Source organism: Micropterus dolomieu, linkage group LG05 (assembly GCF_021292245.1).
Source record: "Micropterus dolomieu isolate WLL.071019.BEF.003 ecotype Adirondacks linkage group LG05, ASM2129224v1, whole genome shotgun sequence".
Taxonomy (NCBI): Eukaryota; Metazoa; Chordata; class Actinopteri; order Centrarchiformes; family Centrarchidae; genus Micropterus; species Micropterus dolomieu.
Window position 1 is genome coordinate 814,891 of NC_060154.1, and position 22,398 is coordinate 837,288.

The following is a 22,398-nucleotide window of genomic DNA, read 5'->3' on the forward strand; positions in this document are numbered from 1 at the left end:
CGGGGGGGGGGGTCTATTTTAATGTTGTACTTTATTTAAACTTTAAAGCAAAAAAGCTTGAAATTAAACTCTTGGAGACGAATGCAATATGTGTCAGAGACCGACTGACACTGTGGCAGCCGACAAACTGGACTTTTACATGCATGCACACACAAACACACACAGAGCTTTACAGAAAGTCCTGTTCAGCTGTCATTGGTTTTCTAACGTGGAAAATAAAAGCAGTGACATAAACAAAGTTTGTCAAGAAGATGCGTTTTCTATTCATCTTGGGAGAAATTAGTTTTTTGCTTATGTCTTCAGTTGAGGTGTGCTCAAGCGCTGTATTTAAGTACGATTTTGATGCTTCATTGCTATTTTATGCAGCTTAAGCTTTTACTCGACTACATTTCAGTGGAAAATATACCTTTATTTATCTGACAACTGCTGTACTGTAGTTACTTTACAAATTAAGATTTTACAAAGATCATTTCATGAAATATGATGCAGATAGATTAAAACACCCAATGGTTTATGAAATAGTTAAAACTCCACCTCCACCAGTTGTAAAGCTAAAACACGGCTACGTGATGATGCATCAGTGATAATATTCCTTTTGTACTACTTTTACCTAAGAAAAGGATGAGTGCTTTTCCTACCACTGCTCGAATCTCAACTGGATCTCCTACAAATTATGTTCAGTTTTCTTTAACATGTCGCATGTTAAGATTGTACATACAGTACCATAGTAGTCGTACATTAGTATACAATATAAATAACATTTACAGTAACAATATATCACTCTTGTAGTGACGAACCAACAAAAGACTTGATGACTTAAGTGATGAAGTTAATAGAACTAAGATTTATTTTTACAGCGGATCAAACGACTCCACTGAGCTTTTTAGCCTCTTTTAGCTCTTAGTTTTGGTTTAAACATCACTTAGAGAGAAAGTCTGGTCCAGTCTCAGCGTTTCCAGCAGCAGCAAGCAGCTGTTTTCAGTATGGTATAATCTAAAGCAGTGGTCAGCAATAGGCGGCCCGCGGGCCAGAAGCGGCCCGCCAGCATGAATATCTGGCCCGCGGTCAGATTGCTTTGATAGGAGAAAAATAAATAAATAAAATAATTGATAGCGGCTGGTGCTGAAATAGATCTCAGTCATGACAGATACTGTTACTCACACAATCACTTCCTCTTAAGTGGTTGTGCCACTTTATGACAAGTTTATTAAGAGCTTTTACTTTGAAAAGTTATGAACGACATTCAAAAGACCCTGGCAGGAAGAAAAACGTGTGATTGGATTCCCCTGAATTTCCACAGGGAAAGGAAAAAAGCATCCATAGGTTTATGGATGCGGATCACATTTTATTGTGAGCATGTGCAAAAGTAATCTATTTATTTGACTGGCCCGCCATGTAACGGCTTGAAAAACATTTGGCCAGATGCCAGACTTATTTGCCAACCGCTACTCTAAAGTATGGTCACGTATGGTTACATTTAGTCATCCAAAACCTTGTGAGGAAAGGAATACTCAAAAAATATGTATCTTGGGTTGCTGCAATCCATAGTAAATTCTGTGAATCCATCTGCTGCAAACTTTTGAAGTAGTCTTTAAAGGTCAGGGAAAGATTGGACACCAAATCCGGACACGTTGAAGCCAAATGCAAGTGGATCACTTTGACCTTCATGCTCAACACACCAGAGCTCCATGTGAACACAACCGAGGACTTTGTGTTGATTTTAATTGGCTCGCTTTCTGAAAGGAGGTTGACATGACTTCTGCCCCGATTCATTCCCACATCTCCCCCTTTTTTTAGACGCTCCATCCTCTTCTTCCTCCTCCCTCCATCACGTCATTCATTCCTCCTTTTTTCCTGCTTTTTTTCCTCCCCCCACTCTGACTCTTTGTCTCATTATACAGTCGCTTCGAATCCTGCCAACTGATGGTTCATTGCAGCGAGGCCCCTCGGGCTCCGCTCTCTGTCCCTTTGATTCCCATCCATAGACAACAAAAAGGAGGGCACACGTCCAGTAGGCCTATATACAGTACCTGCAGACACACACGCCAATGCATGTATGTGCAACTGTATACTTACTGTATTTTATATACTGTACTGTAAGTGTAACACCATTGTCTGTAGAGTATCTGAGTTAATTTATATACACATCTGTAGTAGGTGTGTGTGCGGATCTTCTGTTGGACAAAAGCCTCAAACCTCAAAAAGTTAAATTCTTCAGGAATTAAGGAAAACAGTCCAGCGGCTAATTACCAGCCATATGTTTTAGGAATTACAGGCTCACAGTGAATACATATTCGGCACATATTGCACATTTGCAAGCTTGGATTGAAATATACTTGCAGCGGTGCCCCCTGGATGTATAACCTTCATTAGTTTAAAGACATTATGATTTCTAGACTACAAGACAAACACCTGATTTGTGCACAATGTTAAATTCCCTCACAGTCACAGAGCAAAGCTTTTATCAGTAGGTTGGATGGAGCGTATTTATGTCACCTCGCACATAGAGCCCGTTTCACCATTATTTAATTTAACATTTTATCCGGCAGAGTGGATCATCAATTTTCCAGACTTATTAGCCGTCCTTTCTTCTTACTTCTACATGGAAGTGAATAGACCACAGTAGACTGATTAGGAGTTTTGGGAGCCTAATTGATAAATATATTTTGCTCCACAGCCCCAATAATTAAATTAACAGTGGTCTTTGATAGTCAATTTGATCATCAGTCTGCACAAGCCCAGTCAAAGGAAACATTCTCCTATTATAAGTGAGAAAGTAATTAATCTAGACCAAAATAACCTTTTACAGTTTGAAGTGATAAACAGTACATCTGTACAATGCAAGCTTTATTCAGGGTACCACCAAACAGTCGTCATTTTTTCTGTAATCTTAAAAGAATTTAGTCTCTCTTAGAGGGGCTTGTGTAACAGAACCTACAGTGTTTATATTGTAGCATGCATCCCACAAGTTAGAGGAACTAAAAAATGATTTGGCAGGTTTACATTCAGCAGCCGTGGAGAACAGTTTCCTCAGAATTACTTTGGGATAATTTTAATTCCCCTGTGGCCATCGTGTCCTGACCTTCATGCTGAGTGAAGGGTTGCAAAGCTTTTTGACACCCGGCTTTCCTCTTTAAGATCGCCATCTCTTGGAGTACTTATGTACTGCAAATCCAAGTGAAATGACACCATAATATATTAGAAACATTGAGATATATCATTGACATGCCTGTCATTACACTCATGATAGTGTCTGTGCCGACGTGTAGGTGTGTGTTTTGTCTTTACAAATGCACACACACATCATGAGGTCTTTACAGTCCAAGTCCTGCTCTGTTTGTCAGCTGGGCTTCATTCACAAAACGTGGCTGCCGGCAGCATTTCCTCTGCTTTCTATTTGGGGAAAAAACGAACGAAAAAAAAAAAAAAACACTGACTTTGTTCTGAAGGTCTGTTTGTTTTTTCAGACCTGTCTGCTCTCTCTCTCCCCGTACGGCAAAAATGAATCCAAGCGGAGAACCAGAAATTCAGGGATAGATTGGGTTACACTACTTCCCAGATACAAAAGTGGCCTATATGGGAGGGTCGGCCATGACAGTTGGCAGTTGGTTCGGTTTGGGGCGAACCTGATACCATAATTTAGATCTGCCATAAACACACAGAAATGAGACACAGACCTTCTCTCCCTCTGAAATACAACCATGGGAAAACCGGGCATTTTGGCTGCAATAGTTCTGCCTCGACTGTAACATGAAATCCATGCTTTTATGATTGGACGTAACGTGTTTATCATTGCTTACACAAACTGATGGAAAGCATTTGCTTGGCCTTGCCCATGCTGCCTGTACAGGGCACAGGCTTGGGAACAGGTATTAGTTTATGCTCAGGAGATGGTTTGGTAATGACTCAGTGTTTAGACATGCAGATTGTGCTGACTCGTTCTGGTTTCCTTGAGGCCTCCTGAGGTCTAGCGTGTATGTTGATCTGAAGATGAATCAATCGTCATTATCATTGTTTTCAACTGTTCGTGTGTTCGGCGGAGAATGTGTCTTTCTACATGCAATGTTTCTGCGTCTGCTCATTACCGAGTGTGTATGTGTGTGTTGACATCTCCTGATTAGCTCTGGCATTCCCGCCAAGTGAGAGGTTTGTGGAAGATTAGCTTAGCAGGATGGTTTCCTGCTAGATCTGCAGAAATTAAGTCTTTCCAGTACAAGCGCCAAAAGTCAGCAAACACATGCAGCGCCTGAAAGATGTTTGATATTGTGGATGTAACTTTTCTGCCAGTTCTGTAGAACAAAGACTTTGTTGCAGTCAAGCAGCCAACACCAGGCCTGAAAGCTGAAGCCGGTGCAGAGGTGTCTTAAGGTGCACTGCCAGTACCAGCCACTAGATGCTAGCCAAAACATGGCTTTGATATTGTTATCAGAGATGTTGATGCTTGAAGAAAGGTTTCTTGCTTTTTTTCTTGATGGACATGTTGCCTGAGTCAGCATTACTAAAAAGTAGGGAAGGGAAGAAATTTTGAGTGTGCAGGGATTCAGAAGTAAAAGTCCTGTTCATTTTCACCATACATAATGTGAGGTGACTGACAGTTGGAGCTCTTAAAATCTTGGATGGACATATAATTCTCCTGGTTGAATCATCTGCAACAGCTGTGTTAAAGCATATCATATGATTCTTTGGAAGTACAAGCCTGTGGACATAAGGAGAGAAGTCAACTACGACTCCCAAGGTGCATTTCAATAAGAAACATCCAATCACAAGGCTAAAAATACTTTTGTGGAAGCTAAAGATTGTTAAAAAAAAAAAAAAAAGAAATAGAAATCAGAAATCTCTTTCTGATCCTAAATCAGTTTGGATTGAATTTTAAAACTTTGGTGACATGTTTTTCCCTATATGGAACACATGAAAGTTTTGTTCCACACTGAGCTTTCAAATGGTGAATAAATGAGTAAATGTCGAGCTGTCACATCAATAAAAAATGAGGGGAATCAAACCAGGAAAACAGACCAGGCCAAAAGTACAAATTACTCCACATACTCTTGAGCATATAATGAATTCTCTTTATTTCCTTCACTATCCTTAAACCTCATGCTAGATTTCCCCGTCAGACAGATGACTGACTGCATGAATCATGTAGAGGGATTGGGATGGAGAGAGGATGAGAAAACTCAGTCAGATGACTTTGTGATTGACAGTGTGGTTGTCAGGATGTCTCTGATATTATACTCCCTGATGTCACCCGAACATGTGCATACTGATTGCTACTTACAGGTGAAATAAGAGCACATACTGTACACAGTATGTGTGCTGCTTAGACTGAAACTTTACCCACCTTTACATGACTTTTCTGCTTTTATTAATGTTGTAAAATTGGGAAGCAGCAGGAAGATGCATGATTTATTTTTACAAGGTTTGCTGTTTTAATAGTTTAAACTTGTGCCATTTGTGGAAAGTATTCAACACAATAGATGATGTACTTACAGCATCCTCCAGGAGTTACACTATACAGAAATTAAATAGAGCAAGCAGAGTGTGCAGATTGCAACAATTCACCCATTACATGCAAAAATTTTCACGTAGATAAATTATTAACACATATGCAGATGATTTGCTTGTAAATTGGATCTGGTGGGGTCACAATAATACACAGATTATCTGTTGCATTTTAATAATTCAATTAGGTCTGTGAAGATTTCTATAAATTCAAATTGCTAGGGCATACTCTAATAATTATCTCATTCATTCTCTATAATTAGCATGATCTATTTTATTTTCAGTGGAGGTTTTGTCGATGAAATTTTGAAAAATACTCAATCAAATTGATTGTTTTGTCCAACTAACAGCCTGAAAGCCAAAGATATTCAATTCACAACAAAGCAGTAAATCAGATTGGAGAAACTGGAAACAGAGAATGTTTTACGCTTTTAATTAATCAATCACTTGATTGATTAATTAAAACTGTAAATTGATTCTCATTTGATTCAATCAACTATTTGTTGCAGGAAAAACCACTTTGTGCAACATTTGGATTTACACACAGATATGCCCACACAACACACACACAGTCACATTTGCCTCCAGCTGATAAGTGCCACCTCCTCCTCCTTCCCCCATTTATCTCAGCTCAACTTACCCTCTTGAGTAAATTATGCTTTTACCTTTGTGTTGAACCCCCCTCCTCCTCCTCCTCCCCGTCTCTGGCTGAGGTAATTTCCTGTCTGGCTGACTCACAGCACTCACACCTCTGAATGGAGGAGGATGGAAGGATGAAGGAGAGATGGAGGCAACGCTGTAAAAGAGTGTTGGGTGTCAGATCTGCATCCAGAAAAAGCTGTTTGTTGGCTCAGATTTCAGATTTTTTTCTGCCTCTTGCCTTCGTTCTGGCAAAACACAGAGCAATAAATACTCAGATATAGGTACAAGGGAGAGACGTCAGCCTGTCTACAGACACAGAAATGTTCATACACACCCACCATCTCACAAACAGATGTATGCATATGTAGTTACACAAAATTCCTGGAAGTCAACCAGAAATCCCTTAATTCTATAAACATGGACCTTGACGCACAGGTTGCACTGACCCATCAGTGTTGAGTGGACAAGGCTTCCTCTTTGGCAGGCTGGTCAGACTCATAGCCATCAGCAGCAGCAGCAGCAGCTGTGTTTTAGCCCCAGGAGCTGCCTGAGTCCAGGTCCTGCTCCCCTCTCTCCTCTCTCCTCTCTGTGGGAGTATCACGCTGCATCATCAAGCCGAGATCCAGGCTCCAGGCCATCCGTCACAGCCTGTGCTCACTTCCGGGGGTCAGGTATCTCAGACAGCCTGGGTCAGGAGGGGAAGTGGTGCGGGAACATCTGATCCTGATCCAATGATCGTGCTCACACAGAGCTGGAGTCACCTCCAGCCTTTTAAAGTTATCCGTCCAGTAAAATTAAACCTGTCCAGCTTGGGTTCCACCTGGCAGAGAATGATCTGTGTGTATCTAGTGAAGGTACTTGGTGTGATATAACAGACAGTCTTTGTAGCGATGGATGGGCCCTCTTGTTGATTAGCCCCAGAAGGCCTTTCAGTCAGAGAGCAGGGATTAATGACTCAATCTACCCTGAATCAGATACTGTATTTATGACTTCCTGCTCCTTACAAAACACATGACATCAGTTGTCGTTAAAACTGAAATAGACTGTTACACACTATGGTAGCCGTAACCTTTAAATAGAAAACTGTGGTTTCCACTTTAGGACCGAACAAGGCCAAACCAAGGGCTCCAAGGTCACATTTATTGCTTGCTTATTTTTCTGTGATTCCCAATTACAGAGACAGCTGTGTATTGAATTTCAGTTTCTGAGAACCAGCTGATTTGTGTCTTAAAATCTGTCTGTAGCTGTTTGTGATGAGGAACATTTAAACACTGAACGTCCTTGTAGAAAATGTAGCCTGGCTCGAGATCTCCGAGTTGCTATTCGTATTTTTCAGTAATTCAGCAGGCCAAACCAAGCCAAAGCTTTGCGGGAGGGATTAATGTTGTCTTCCTGTGCCCAAGCCAGAAACATAGAAACACAAAAATGGCAGTGAGTGTGGATGAGATGGAAATGGAGCTTGCACAGACTATTACAAGTCGAATCATATTAAAACTCTAAAATCATCATATGCCTTTGATTTCTGTGCCTGTTACCTGATGCCACATCTGTGCCGACTGAAATGACGTTGTTGGGACGGATGCATTCAGTAGGGCCAAATAATCCTCCAACTGCAAGCAAAGAGATTTAATTTCTATTATGTCGTTATATCTCAACCAAAAAGTTGCCAATTTGGACGGGTCAAAACATTTCAAACAGTACCTGGCCCTGATGACAGTCCAGGGGGTCATTGAACAAACAGAATGTGCAGTTTCGCTAGCAAGAACCATGCTACAACATATGTAGCATGCTGTCATGTTGCTGTCATGTATTGGACGTTGAGGATGGATGGATGTAAGAAAAGGAAAGAACATAGGAAGTCTGATGCATGCACGGTATTGGGTAAGGGAGAGGAAGCAAACAGGGATGAGATCGGTGTGAGTAGCAATGGGTGGATGAAGGAATGCTGCAGGAAGGTAAATGAGCACGGGAAAGGGAGACAAAGAGCAGAAGAAGGGTTAACTAGGTTAGAGGTGCTTTAAGCCTTGGACCTGCTCCCTAACCTCAGTTATTCTAACTTCATTAGTTGTGCAGGAGGTTGCAATTCAGATTTAAAGCAGAAATGTTATGGTTTCCTCAGGTCATGTAGCAACAAAATGAAAACTGGGATAAAACAGCAGAGTATCCTGAAACCGTTTTGTGCTACAGATCTTTATAGAGCTAATCAGGGTTTGCTTGTTATTTATGCCTCATGCTTCCTCCCCAAACAGCCTTGAATGTGATTTCATTCAGATCCCCATGTCAGCCGAGATGATTTGCCGGCAGGCTTTGGTTTCATATAAATGAAGAGCGGTTTTGATCCTGTGTTATAAAGTAGAATTGGCTCGGGCCCTCGCTTTTACCCGCTGTGGAGAAGAGGTGAATAATCCACATCCAGCTCAGGCCTCGCTCCACAGCCCCAGTCTGCATATGAACGTCTGGAGTCAGTGTGTTTCTGTGTGCTGTTTAAAGAGATTCAGATCCTGTTTTGCTTCATGCCTCTTGTCCTCTTGGCATCATTAAAGCAAAACAATGGCGCTCAGAGTAAATAGCCATGGAAACGCAGAGAGGGCTGCAGTTAAAAACACAGCGGCCAGCCAGGGTTTTTTCAGCCGTATGACCTGCTCTTTCCCCCTGAAACCGCCACCGCAGCCTGCATGCAACACACTCATCTTGACCTCTTCTTGATGTGCAACTGTTGTACCCTTTTTACACCAAAATTATGCCGATACATGCACGTTTTTTTAAACGCCGGTAAACCCATTAAAAATAGCCGATTAAGTCATTTCCCAATGCCAGTGGTCACGTTGTCATGGACGACATCATGAAGGCGCCATTAAACAGCTTTAATAAACAGGAGAAAGCATTTAGTTTAGATCAGTCCTCTCTGTGCACATTCTGGGATGTACATTGTGCTTTTGCACAGCATCAAACCCATCTTAGACGGTTGGAAAGTAAGAGTTCATGTGTGTAAAATCCCTTGAACTTAATGTGTTGATGTGTTGGAAGCTAACACGTCACACAGTCGGGTGTTTCTTTGTTTGTTTTGTCAGGGGTTTTTTTTTTCCCCCCACCGCATTAAAGTTGGCAGACAGGCTGGAAAAACCATCAAACGGCCTCCATACAGAAAGACTCCGCACTCCGTGTGTGCAGTTCCATCCTCACAAACCCTGATGGGAGGCTGGAACTGAGCTGAAGGCTCCCTATCGATCGACCCTCCGCTGCCACCTCCTTCACACCGCACCATCCTTCACTCGCATACAGCTGCTGCCACCACATCTGGGAATGATTTTATCAAAACCAAAGAGGGAAAGAAGGCAGATGAGGTCTACATTCAGAAATCCTCCTCACCCTGTAATGTCTTCTGTCTCTAACTGTTGTGACACATAGAGATCTGTACTTGTTAAAAGTCTGTTCTTTATACTTTGAAGTTCATGTAGTTCGCATTAGACTTATTTATTAATGAAAAGTGCTCCCTGGTGGTTTGAACTGACTGTTACGGGACTGACTGCTTTATGAGACACATTGATGGTGCTTAGATCATAAGGTTACCATTGCACTTAAAGTCTATGATCTACAGATGGGACTTTTGAATTAGGATTCTTTTAGACATGAAAGCATGTTTTGATATTGATTTGTGTGATAATAATCAAGAAAATAAAACAGAGTTGAGATTTAAATACTGTCATTTTAAAATATATATATTGTAGTTATAGGTTATTGTGGGCGACATTGCTAATCATTAAACAGGACTGTATTAAGCAGAAATAAATTTATTGGAGATTTGCATCAAAGTAATAAAGTAACTTGATTATTTAAGTTTATATTTCAACAGGTATTCTCATCTGTTAGACTGTAACTGCTTCCTGAATTGACTTTCCATGAAATTTACTATATCATGAATTACAGTATATGAACACCATTATTCTGAACACAACTGCATACCATTCAGTGATAGACAAATATCTGATATATTCAGAAAACCAGAATCTGACTACACCTGCACTCACAAGGCCGATATATCATCCTACATGACGCAAATCTAATCTAAAATTATAATTGACCAGTGTTAAATATACATAGTGTTACACTGTAGAGAGTTATGCTGCTGAATGACGTCACTTCTGACAAACTGTGCCCCACCCTCCCTTGAACACCAGTAGTTTTCTGAAATCTACAGCAGAACCCAGAGTATGTTTCTGTTCCATTAACAACCATTACAGACTTTATCCAAGTCACCCAGCTCCAACACAGACATCAATTTACTCAACATGATTGTAGAAAAAAAAATACTCCAAATATAAATATATGTTGCATCAAACTATTACCCCGTTAGAGTCTTGAAAGAGCTCTGTAGAGTTTGCAGTAGTACCTGACTGATGCACCGGCGATGTTAGCAGCTGTAGCCGTAGATGTAGCTGTTCATTGTTTGCGAACAGCAGTTAATAATGCTGATAAATGGCATACTTGCCATTTTGTATGCAGCTAAAATTTTAGAGCCATGTTTGAAGAAAACAAGGGGTAAATGTTAAACCACAAGCTTTTACTGTATTCCAGCTTTTCTTGCACTGGAAAGTCTTATATTGTTTCCCTACACCAATTTGAAGTAATTTGTTGCAGCACATGCACTAATAAAGTTTAATTAGTAATACAGCCCATGGTTTATTTAGAGCTGCGCTTCTCATACATGTTCTCTCACAATCTGAATAACATGTACGTTTAGATGATTTTGTGCTTCTAGCTGTAAATTTGCATAAAGTTTACTTGACGTTCTGTCTAGTTGCTTGTTCTGCTGACAGTCCAGACTCATTTAGTGTGTAGTTCATTACATCACTTTGCATTTTGGTCGGGTTCGCTCGGGCCCTGTCGCCCCTCGGCATGCTTTCCTTTGGAGACAGCCAGTCTTTAAATTTTCTGCTTGATAAATTTTCCTAATAAATAAATCTCAAGCACTGAGCTGTATTTTCTCTGAACGCCAGCCCAACTGGTTTGTAGATCATTATGAGCCTTGTGGTGTGAGGATAAATGATTATTCGCTGGAAAATGAAATGGAAATAAATATAGTTCCATCTCAGAAAAATAAACTGGGTTATTTTACACACTTGTTAAAAGTTGTTTGCATGTATTTAACATTGGTTTTTGTTAACAGTGTGAGAACAGTAGCATGTGGCCTTCTCTCCGTTGTTAATCTATTTTAAGGGTAAAGTTATAATCTGTCACTGAGACTTTGACATTGAGTTTAATTTTTTATGGACATTTGCAGTGAACCTCAATTATATTGATTCAGTGTGTGTGGTCAGAATGAATGTGGCTCACAGTCTCTGTGCCATACTCACTCATAACAGCAGTGTGACCTCTGAAGTCTTCAGCAATGAGCTGTCTGGAAGATTTAATGCTCTTTCAAATCATCACACTCCCCCATATTGCTTTAAATATAGAAGAAACTGCTCTGTGCTGTTTTGTATTTGCAGTCTTGTTAACAGTGAACACACACAACACTCTTTTTGTCTCTGTAATGTCAAAATGTCTGACTTTAAAAGCCCTACTTTGTTTGAACCTTATGAGTCATATTCACCTGTCGGTTTGTTCACTCTCACCGCTCTTATAGCGTCGTTTTTGGCCGCAGCAAGCAGCTGTTTTTAAAGAAGAAGCCCAAACTGCAGAGAGACACAGTAGTCCTTTTCAAACAGAGACCCGCAAAACTGCCATAACGAAGACTCGTCATTGAGGCAGCTTTGCTTTTTTTTCTCTGAACCAAACAACACCGGCATAAAGCTGCTCCAGTGTGCCCCTATTTCATGTTTGTACGCTTTATACAGAGCAGCGAGGCTGAATAACATTCCCGCCTTGAGGAGGCTGTATGAATATAAGAGACTAGCCAGTGAACAGAGTGCAGCTGGTGGAGACCTGCACACAGAGTTAAAAGCGAATATTGGACACAAAGAAAACTCCAAATGAATTATAAAGTTGCTCCATAACTTCTGGATGAACAACTTCAACATATCAGTTTAAAAGGCATCTTGTGCTCACGACTCGTTTTGCCAATAAAATCAGTTGTTGCAGGTGGAAGGTGTGTTCAGACGCTGTATGCGTGCAAATGTTCCAACTGTAGCAACACACAAATCGACTAAGTGTGTGTTGACAGGTCAGCTCAGTCTTTGACTCATCTCCAAACTGACCAGGAGCTCCAGCTCATTAAATATTATTGTCCTCCAGATCCGTCCACGTCGTCCAATATCTCAAGTGGAGTCATAAGGTACAATATTTTGCTGTAGTTGAAACATTTTCAACTCGTACAGATGTGTCTTCACTCAAGTTGTACTGCCCAGGGCTAGTTTGCATCCAGATGTGTCCTTGCTCTGCCTTTGCATGCAATCAGTCCACATTTACAATTTGCTGCACAACTGTGCAGTGTGTGAAAAGTGTAATAATCTCAGGAAATACGTGTTGCCAGATATAGACAGGTTTTGGTCATGTTAGGTAGTGAGCGTTAAAGATATTGGTTGGTGTGCTTTTGAAATAGGGAGAGCAAGGCTACCTGTTTCCCCCTGTTTCCATTCATTAGGCTAAGCTAGCTCCAGCTCCGTACTTAACACACAGACATACAGGTACATTTCAAATTGATGAACTATTCTGTTAAGGCACTCTATAAATTTAAATCACTTGACGTTAAATAAAAAACTATGTTTGTAGCATCCACCCAGGGTGCAGGTTTTATCTGGTTTCTCTACAGCGCGTCTCCCTTCTTTCTGTCCAGGATTTAAATTAGCTCCTGGGGATATTTTTAGTGGCTCTCTCGACGATTTAATTAGGTTTACAAATGATAATTTTTAACCACCATGTCTACCGTGGACCGTGGCAGCACAATAAACACAATCAGACATTCCCCCTGCAGAATTGCATTAGGGGTTTGGCACTGCCAGAGAGCAGGGCTGGAAAATGTTGAGCTAGCTGGCATCAAGGAGCTCCTGTTACCAGTAAAGGGGGAAAACTCCCAGAACTCTGCCAATCCAAAGCACACACACACACACATTCGCTCACACAGTCACATGCAAACTCCCAATTACACTCCCATTCCTGTAGAGGTGGTTTTTAAACCTTTCTCAACGCAAAGATGTAGCAGTAGGCGTGGCTTTTTAGTAAACTGTTGGGTGGCTGCCTTCCCACAAGTCAGGGCAACAAAACAGCTGTTAATGGTGGATGCAAATGGACAGAAAAGGGTAAAGGGAACATGGAAGATTTCTGACATGGATCCTCCCTTTTACCCAGATATTTCAGGTCTTAATCTTTTCTGATTCTAATAACGGGTCCGAGTTTGTTCTTAAATAAAAGGAAGCAGTGGGGTAGAAGTTTGAGCATCGTGAGCATGGAAAAATGTTCTAATGCTCCTTTTTTCCCTTCTCTAGTATTGGATTATGCTCCGATGCTGGAAAAGTCCTGCAGAATTATGATGATTTCATTTCACGGGAACGTTGTGTTGTAATAAATTCTGCCTTTGTCTGTCTCTGCGTGACCTCTGGATGAGCTGCTGCGGCCGGCATCTCTTCTCCAGCGCTCGTCGAGTCCAGATTGGCTTTCAGTTTTCAATGTAGGGGATGCACTCCCTCTGCCGTTTTGGCCAAAAAACCATCAGTCGTGTGTGTGTGTGTGTGTGTGTGAGAGAGAGAGAGAGAGAGACAGAGTGTGTCCAATTCAATCACTGATCACCTCTTACAACATGTGTCCAAAAGCAGATAACAACCCAGAAATGTCATCTGGTTTGATTTTTGGAAGAATTATTGTGGTTTTGTGTTTTTAAAACTCTGTCAGACTGCAATTGTTCGAAAGTGTTGTCACGAGCAATATATGTTTGGTTAATTCTCTCCTTTTGATTATTGGTTATTGACAAATAGCTCTGTCAAATGTGTTCATTAGTCATCCAATCTTGCTGTGGATGTTTGTGGCCAGAAGTATGTGGACACTCGAACATTGCAGCTGTAGGTGCTCGCAGTTGATGTTCCAGTTTATCTAGTTCATCGAAGGTGTTGGAGGGGTCGAGGTCACATAGTCGTCCACATAGTTTTGTGTGTTTAAAATGCACATGATGAAGTAGTGCTCACACAAAATTTAGTTTGCAAAAGTTTGCAAATTTAAAATCAAGTACAAATTCTGACAACAATGGTGCTGACACAATCGATTAGTCAGCTGATTTTAAATTTTTAGGATTGATTACTCGTTTAAGTCATTTCTCAACAACGATGTCAAGAAGTTTTCTTTAGTTCCAGCGTCTCAGTTGCTGTTTTGTTCTTTTTTGTCGTCGTAAAGTTGGTTTAGGACAGTTGGTCGGACAAAAAATGTTTGTAGGCGTCACCGTGGGTTCTGGGATGACATTTAGACTCAAACAATTAAAGAATAAAGGAAAGTGGAAAGATTTATCTATAATTTAATTAGTAATTAGTTTAAGCCCTTAACTAAATATGATAGCAACATAAATTTTCTTCTTTACAAATGCCAGCGGTCCGGATAGCGCTGTCCCCTCACAGCAAGAAGGTCGTGGGTTCAAACCCCGGTTGCCCCGGCCTTTCTGTGTGGAGTTTGCATGTTCTCCCCGTGTCTGCGTGGGTTCTCTCCGGGTGCTCCGCCTTCCTCCCACCGTCCAAAGACATGCAGACTAGGTTGATTGGTGACCTTAAATTGTCCTTAGATGTGAGGGTGACTGGTTGTTTGTCTATGTCTGGCCCTGCGATGGACTGGCGACCTGTCCAGGGTGTACCCAGCCTTTCGCCTGATGTCAGCTGGGATTGGCTCCAGCCCACAGCGACCCTGCACACAGGATAAGCAGTTTACAATGGATGGATGGAAAGTAAATCGACACTAAATCTACTTTTTTTTAAGTTGGCAAATTATATGTAAAATCACTGTATTATTCTATCAAGTGGTCTTGGTTCTAGCCTTTAGTATTTAGAGCAACACCAGTTCTTTGGCTTCAAAAAATGGTTTTCTGAATGCATTTTCTGAATATACTGTATTAAGTTGGTGTGCTCAAGCTAAAACTTGGTTACGTTGCTTTAAAGATGTTTCACACAGTGCTGATTTCACACCCAATTCCCTCTGTTTTTACTGTGTGAAGGCTTCAGTGTAGCAGTTATTATCAGATCCAAATCCAAACTTTTTGCTCCCACATCCTACGACCCATCGTTTGCCTATTCAGATTTTTGAAAATGTTAAAATTGCTGGCAACAAATGAGACTAAGACGAAATTAAATATAAGGGAAGTGACAGCTATATCTTTGCTTTATTGACGTGGGCACTATGAGAAACACATGTGTGGTTATTTTACACAGATCTGCAGTCATAATTTTGTGGTCCAGCTTTACACAAAATGAGGTTTTAGAGGAAACACTAAGAAATTAGTGTTAAATATAGTCCATTAGGGACCCATGGAGCTCTTAATCCAGTGTGAGTGTATGTTTGTGTCTTGAATTTTCTATCTGCTTATATTTTCTCGTCTATCTGAGTATAGCTGTCATGTGCAGAATGTGAATACAACATGTGTTCCTGCATTCAGCCATATGCTCGTGTGTAATTCTAATCTGCAGTCAGTCAGCCTCATACTGTTTGCCAGCACATTGGACGGCCCTTGTGTGATCAGCATCTCCCAGCGCAACATTCCTCAGTGACAGCCGCGGGCAACGGCTTCTTTAAATAGCCCCTGGATAGCTGCCTTTCTCTCTGAGATCTGCAGAGATGTTGGAATTCCCTGAGCTTAGGTAGAGCGTTAGCACCTCCTTGTGGCCAGAGACTGATTTCTCCCATGAGCTGCATGGAATTGGCTTTTTTCTGCCAGGGTGAGGTGGATCAGGAGGGTTCTGGATGGAGTAAACTTACATGGAAGGTGTTTGTAACTTTCAGAAGTTCAAATTCTTCTTCTTTTCTGTTTCCTGTAGTTCATGTAGTTTTGGTCATTTGCAGTCAACACGACTAATTTTAACCTAGACATCGAATGCAAATCAAAGCTTTTCTGAGACATTGCCATCCCACCGTTCCTTGCTCCAACAATATGATGCGTAATGCAGATGCACATGTTTTGTTTTTTAGTTTAAGCTGATTTTTCTTTTGTAACGTTGTTCCTGTCTTCTGAATTCCCTATCCCATCTTTTCTCGACTATATGAGGGATTTTCCATCAAGGGTTATTTGTGCTTCCTCCTCCATGAAGGATCTGCTTTTTCACTGGCTGTAATTCTTATCGATCGCTCCACTGGTACCTCTGTTTGTTAGGGTATTTTGAACAGCTTGCTTCACATTCATGTTCATCAGTCCAGTTCACTGATCTATATCAGTACAACTTGTTCCTGTCATTGTTGTTGGAGGGCATACGCTTCAGTTAAAAGTCATAAACCACATTGTTGTTGAATACAGGTTCTGCAGTGCCCAACCATTCACTACCTATGAAGTTTTTGCAGCTGGGTAACACCACTCTTTAGCCGCCTTTGCTTTAGGTAGACAACTGTCATTTTTTGCAAGACGAGCAGAGGTTTTCTTAATTTTTCTCTCTAACAAATGACCTATGCTGTAGTCCACCACCCTAATTAAACAAAGGTCAGATGGAAGGAAAACACACTGATCAAGTCTCCCACACATTCACACAAGTCTGAATGTTACAGCAGCTCAGCACTTGTGCCTGTTATCAACACACACACACAGACAGACACACACACTCTCGCTCTACTGTCTCAGATTCTTGGCATGACTCCTGAGGGTAAAAAAGGAAAGATCCCCTTGCCCCCTCTCCCCTCCCATATCCCCTGTTGCCAGCCTGTGGGCCATCCCCGACCCTCCTGTGACAAATCCAAACTGAGAGGAGCTCATGTCCACTTTATGTTTTGACCACGACTGTGTTCTTGTTCCTGCCTGTTGATGTGTGACGGCAGGACCGAGCACAGACCTGATCTCTTTTCCCTATTGTCTGGATAGCTTGATTCTTTAGTCAGGACAGCTCTGATTCTCTTCAGCCCTGTCTTTTCACATATTATGCCGTACTAAATGGGGGGCTGCGATGCCCCCTACAGAGGAGCCACCTGTCATCATGTCTAACTCTGCTTTCCGCGGTTGCCGCACTATCTCGCAGCACCTGAACGACCTGAAGAAGGAGAACTTCAGCCTGAAGCTCAGGATCTACTTCCTGGAGGAGAAGATCCAGCAGAAGTTTGAGGAGAGCAGCGATGATGTGCACAAGAGGGTGAGTGAAAAAATTCATCTGTGAATGAAAGGACTGATGATGCAATGCATGCAGGGAATCATTCAAAATCCTCTGTGTCTGCATGCACTATGAAAGTGTGTAGTTATCTGCTCTACAGAGCAGTCAGCCATGTCGTCAGAGCTGCAGGTTTGTACTGACAGTTATTAGTACTGACAGCAGGTCTCAGGCTGCTCAGCAACAGTTCATACAGTCTGCCAGTCAGAAGTTTTTGCATTTGAGGATGACTGGGACTCAGAGGCTGCAAGCTACAGTTTGTCTCAAAACTTTCAAAGTCTCTCAGCCGCTGTGAACTCTGTGGTTTCCTCCACTGAGCTCGGAAAGTGTCTGGAGTATTTTTATTTATGAGTCTGTGAGAATTAAAGTAACAATTCACTGTCACAGTATTTACATCTACTGTGACATGAATAGAGAGCAGGATGATGGTGAGCCCGTTTAGATAGACACCTTCTTTAAGATGCAAAGCCTCCTATATCAGCCGTGTTTAATATAGCAGGTAGATGAATTTGGCCAGTGGACAGAGGAGAGGGCTGTCAGAGGCCCGCTACAGGCTACAGTCTAAGAGTGAAGCTGTGGTAAACCAAAAGATGTTCAAGATGTTTTTAATCATGCAAATATATTCCATCACAGGCTACCAGTACAGCACAGCTTCACCTTTGTGTACTGTAAGCATCTATTTATTAGAACATGTATTCTCATATTACAGTAATCTGGCTCTTAGTGAAAAATTTTAGTACAGTTTTTATGAAAAGAAAATCACATTTCAGACATTTGAAAGCTGTTCTGTATGATCTCATTCTGAGCCGTACTTGACACAGAGGACCCTTTTTACTGTAAACAGTGCTTCACACTGTTTCCTTGCAGAGGGAAACATGGCACCTCTGAAATGCACGAGGACATTAAACCTGGATGAAGAACAGTTGAAACTCCTCCTCCTGAATAATCTGAGTTTTCAAGGAAAATTGAAAACGCATCAAACAATGCGCTTTGCCTCTTAGAAAAGATGAAGGGCACAAACAGTATATCTAAGAGACCCACATGTCTGCTGAGAGAATGGTTGTTTTAACTGCCCCTGCACTGTCTGTCTTTTCCTGTCGGCCACTATAGACCCAGTGACCCACATCATGTTAGCCTGAGAGCCCTCAGGCCTGCTGTTTGCATGCATGCCTGCACACTGTGCATGCCCTCTTCTAGTTTAATTTCATGTGCGCACGCTGCATGAGTGTATACATGTTGCATGCGAGTATGGTAGAAGCAGCAACACCTGTGTTGTGTGTCAGCACGTCAGTAATCGGACCTTCACTACAGGAGCACTGAACTGTGATCCCAGATGGGTGTACAGAAAAGTAAATCACCACTGCAGGCAGATAAACTGCACGTGAGAGACCGGACGGCCAGTTCAGTCCAGTTTGTTGCTGCGTTCAGAGCCAAAAGTTAAAAGTGGAGGTGTTGCTGGGTGCAGGGGGGAGGAGGAGGGAGGGGAGAGTGGTGGATATTACATTGGGGCCATGGGGGGACTGCAAAGGAGACAGATACAGCAGGTGCTCATATCCCTACCAGCTATTTATAGTCCTACAGAGCTCCCTGATATACAGGTCAGCACGTGCAACCTAGGAAGCTCATTTTGTTTCTCTCTGCACTACTGAACTCCTTAGAGTGAATTATTATGCTAATACCAAGCTGTTTGTAGCCAATGTATCTGAAAGCTTGACAGTGTAGCCTAAAATCTCTATCATAATTAATCACAATCAATTTATTAATAACCTGCCTGACCTGACCTGCTTGTTCTGATTGAGTAAGTTCTTGCAGAGATTCAGGACTGGACTTGAACTTCTGTTTATGTGTCGCTGCTTGTTGTAGCTATTATCAGTTTAACTGAAATAGATTCAAGCAATTCATTTGTTGGAAATTGTATTAAGAGTGCACCGGGAGTTTCATAATTATCAAATCATTCAATAGAGTTCATAATTCCTGGAAGGGCACATCCATTTCTTTTTTTCTTGTAAATACCTCCTGAAAACACAACAAGTCATCCCTGACATATTCTCACATTATCGCTATCAAGGTCAAAAGAAACATCATGTGATATTATCAGTGAATGTGTTTTTTACTCCCCACTACTCAACAAAATTAAAATACATGCAATTTTGACTTAATATCCCACTGAGACAACCAATCAATGATTACAAATGCATAAAATCATTTAAGATGTATTCTTCTTACGTAAAACACTCTTTTGTTCAATGAATCTCTTTTCCAGAACATCGAGCTGAAGGTTGAAGTGGAGAGTTTGAAAAACGAACTTGAGGAGAAACAACAGCTTCTGGACAAAGCGCTGTGAGTATTTGACTGTGTTTCACATTTCTTGACCCTCTCAGTGACCATGATTGTATTAGTTTGAGAATCCCCAGGTCTTGAAACTCCAAATGTATCTAACAAATCACTCACCCAGAGAATATTAAGCCCTCTTGAACAGTCTAAAAAATATATTCACAAGTGGGTTCAAGTATTTTGCTGCTTGTGCTGCACAGATTTGTTGAAATGCCTTTAGAGAAACCTGACAGAGAACTACAAAAACAGTCTTTTCATCGCCAGTTTGATTATTTCCCATGAGTCTATCAATACATCAGAGCTTGGGCGCCCACGGGACCCGGCGGCCTCTCATCACACGCGAGCCCGCTGGCCTGTAGACTCACCTAGCTATCACAACACGGACTAAGCTCTGAGGAATGCCATGTATGGACTCGCGCTGAAATGCTTTTGAAGAGGATGAAGTGGCTCTGTGTTCTGGGACGGAGGGGGGGATGAGGGTGAGGAGTCGGAGTGGGGGTGAGGTTTGTTTTGAAGGGGCAGGACATAGAGAGTAAGGCAGTAGTGAGAGGAAAGGGCAGAGGTGTCTTGTGGTTTGTTGCGTAGCTGAGTTGGGAACTATTTGAGCTCTAGCACCTGTCTGCGAGGCAGCTGTCTCTCTTTTAGTGGATCTGTGCTTTAACTCCTCTCTGCTGCAGCCTCACTCACCAAACATCAGGATGATATAAAGTCTATAACCTGTAGAATAAGTTCAGTTCCAATGTTTTTGAAAGTTTAGTGCTGATGTTTTTCTAATACCATTTTACCGCCAAATCTTAATATTACCTAAGCATGCAGATGGTGTTATTGGTCCAGGTTTTGAGATATCAGAACTCATTAATATCTGACATTGCTGTCAACAGGATCCATTGTGACTGTTTCTTCTGTAGAAATTCTTTTAACGCCACATTACTAATACTTTTAGCGCTACAAATTCATTTTTTGATTTTCATTGTTGTGGATGCAGAAATCTCAAATAAAGATATATCAAATCCTGGGACCATCTGTATGAATAGACACCTTACCTTTCATAAACGTGGGGAACTGATTCTTTAAGGTCAGTTTAGGTTTATATAAGAGACACGAATGTTATGCTCCTTCTTGCACGGTATTATATTAGTGCTGCAGTGTCATCCAATAATGGATTTTAAAGTGATGGTATTCTGCTTTTTGTCTTTTTTCCCTCTCCTTTATTGAGTTTATACCTTTTTTGTGAATGTAACAGGTTTGCAAAGTTAAAAAGCCCAAAGTCCAGCCCAAAGGGAGTTCCCATCTCCCACAGAAAGCTCTGCTCTAAACTGCCTGAGAACAGCTGGTTTGTAGTCCAACCGCTTCCCTTTCATCCCTAAATGCGCATCATACAACGCTCGCCAATCGGCTACTCCGACACGCCCTCAAAAACACTGAGCTGCGGCACACACCTCTCCTCCCCCTTCCAAACACTAGCTGCCCTCCAGACAGTGAAACTTTAAAGATGAAAGAAACTTTTGTTACAGATTAATAACTCACCTCTCTGAAACTCTTGCTCCATGTTGCTAAGCTGGTAAGGGGACCCAGTGATATTTCAGAGGAGACACGCCACTCAATACAACTCTGTGGGGAAAGCCTGTAACAGCAAAGATGCCGGTTATCCCGCCCCTCCCGCTTGAAAGCCAAGCTTTTAACAGCCAAAGCGGGAATTGTATTTCAGCCAATCGTGTGGTTCCACTGACATAAGGGTTTATTTTATTTCTACTGCGCTTGTGCAGGAGAGAAGTATAACCGGTCGAGAAAAACGCTTTTTAAACCTTATTTTGGGGCAAAGTCGTTGAACTTTCTCAGCAATTTTAATCAGATTTTACTGCAGATTCTAGTCATGTAGTTTTTATGTCCTGGCTACCAGTGAAAGTGAAGCTCTCTGGTTCTCTCCCCATTCCTTCGGATAGGAGGAGCTGCAGTAATGTGCAGTATGACAAAAATATGGTGTTTTTTGAAAGTTAAACCACGTAAACCTGTCTTGCTACGACCCCTAAATAAGATTTTGAACCTGAAAATGAGCATAATACCACCTCTTTAAGGGACACTGGGCTGTCTATGCAATACGTCATATTTTTACTGGCTCATTAAAGTATGGGGATTTTCCTTATAGAAAATATTTTATTTGTTCTCACTGTGGCAACGCCCGCTCAAGTGTTTCTCCATAGCCCTAGTTTGTGCACACAGATGGAATTACGCATGTATGGTAGGGAAAAGATTTTTCTGAAGGTACATTTAGAAACACTGGTTTTGGTTTGTTTTGTGTCATTATTTTTCCAGTCATCATGTTAAACCCCGTCTATACTTGTATGTATTACAAGAAATGGAAAGAGAATCAACACATGTGTGGACGCCGTGAAAAACACCATTAGCTCAGTCACACTGTGTAGTCATGCAGCCAGTATACGCATAGTAATTAGTTCAATCAGTCGATTCAGCACTTCACAATCCAAATAATGAAAAGGAGCAAAGATTCCAGCCTTTGAGGAGAGTAAATGCATGTCAGGGTGGAGTTTGGGGTCAGTGCTGAAGCATTTTCTCTTTCTCTCTCTCTGCCCCGCTGTTTTATAAATAAACTCTCTGGCCACAGTTTATCACTGGAGCTCTTAGCTAGCGCCTGACTGATAGATGTGATGAG

At 41.5% G+C, this 22,398-nt stretch overlaps 1 protein-coding gene across 2 annotated transcripts in view; it reads left to right on the forward strand.

The window, feature by feature from the left end:
* LOC123971510 (phosphodiesterase 4D interacting protein) overlaps positions 1-22,398 on the forward strand; it is an 89,521-nt gene that overhangs the window by 39,874 nt on the left and 27,249 nt on the right. For both annotated transcript variants that reach the window (XM_046050388.1, XM_046050387.1), the window contains 2 exons: positions 17,268-17,378; positions 19,657-19,733. In XM_046050388.1, coding sequence (XP_045906344.1) covers positions 17,268-17,378; positions 19,657-19,733 — 188 coding nt within the window. The remainder of the gene's footprint in view (positions 1-17,267; positions 17,379-19,656; positions 19,734-22,398) is intronic.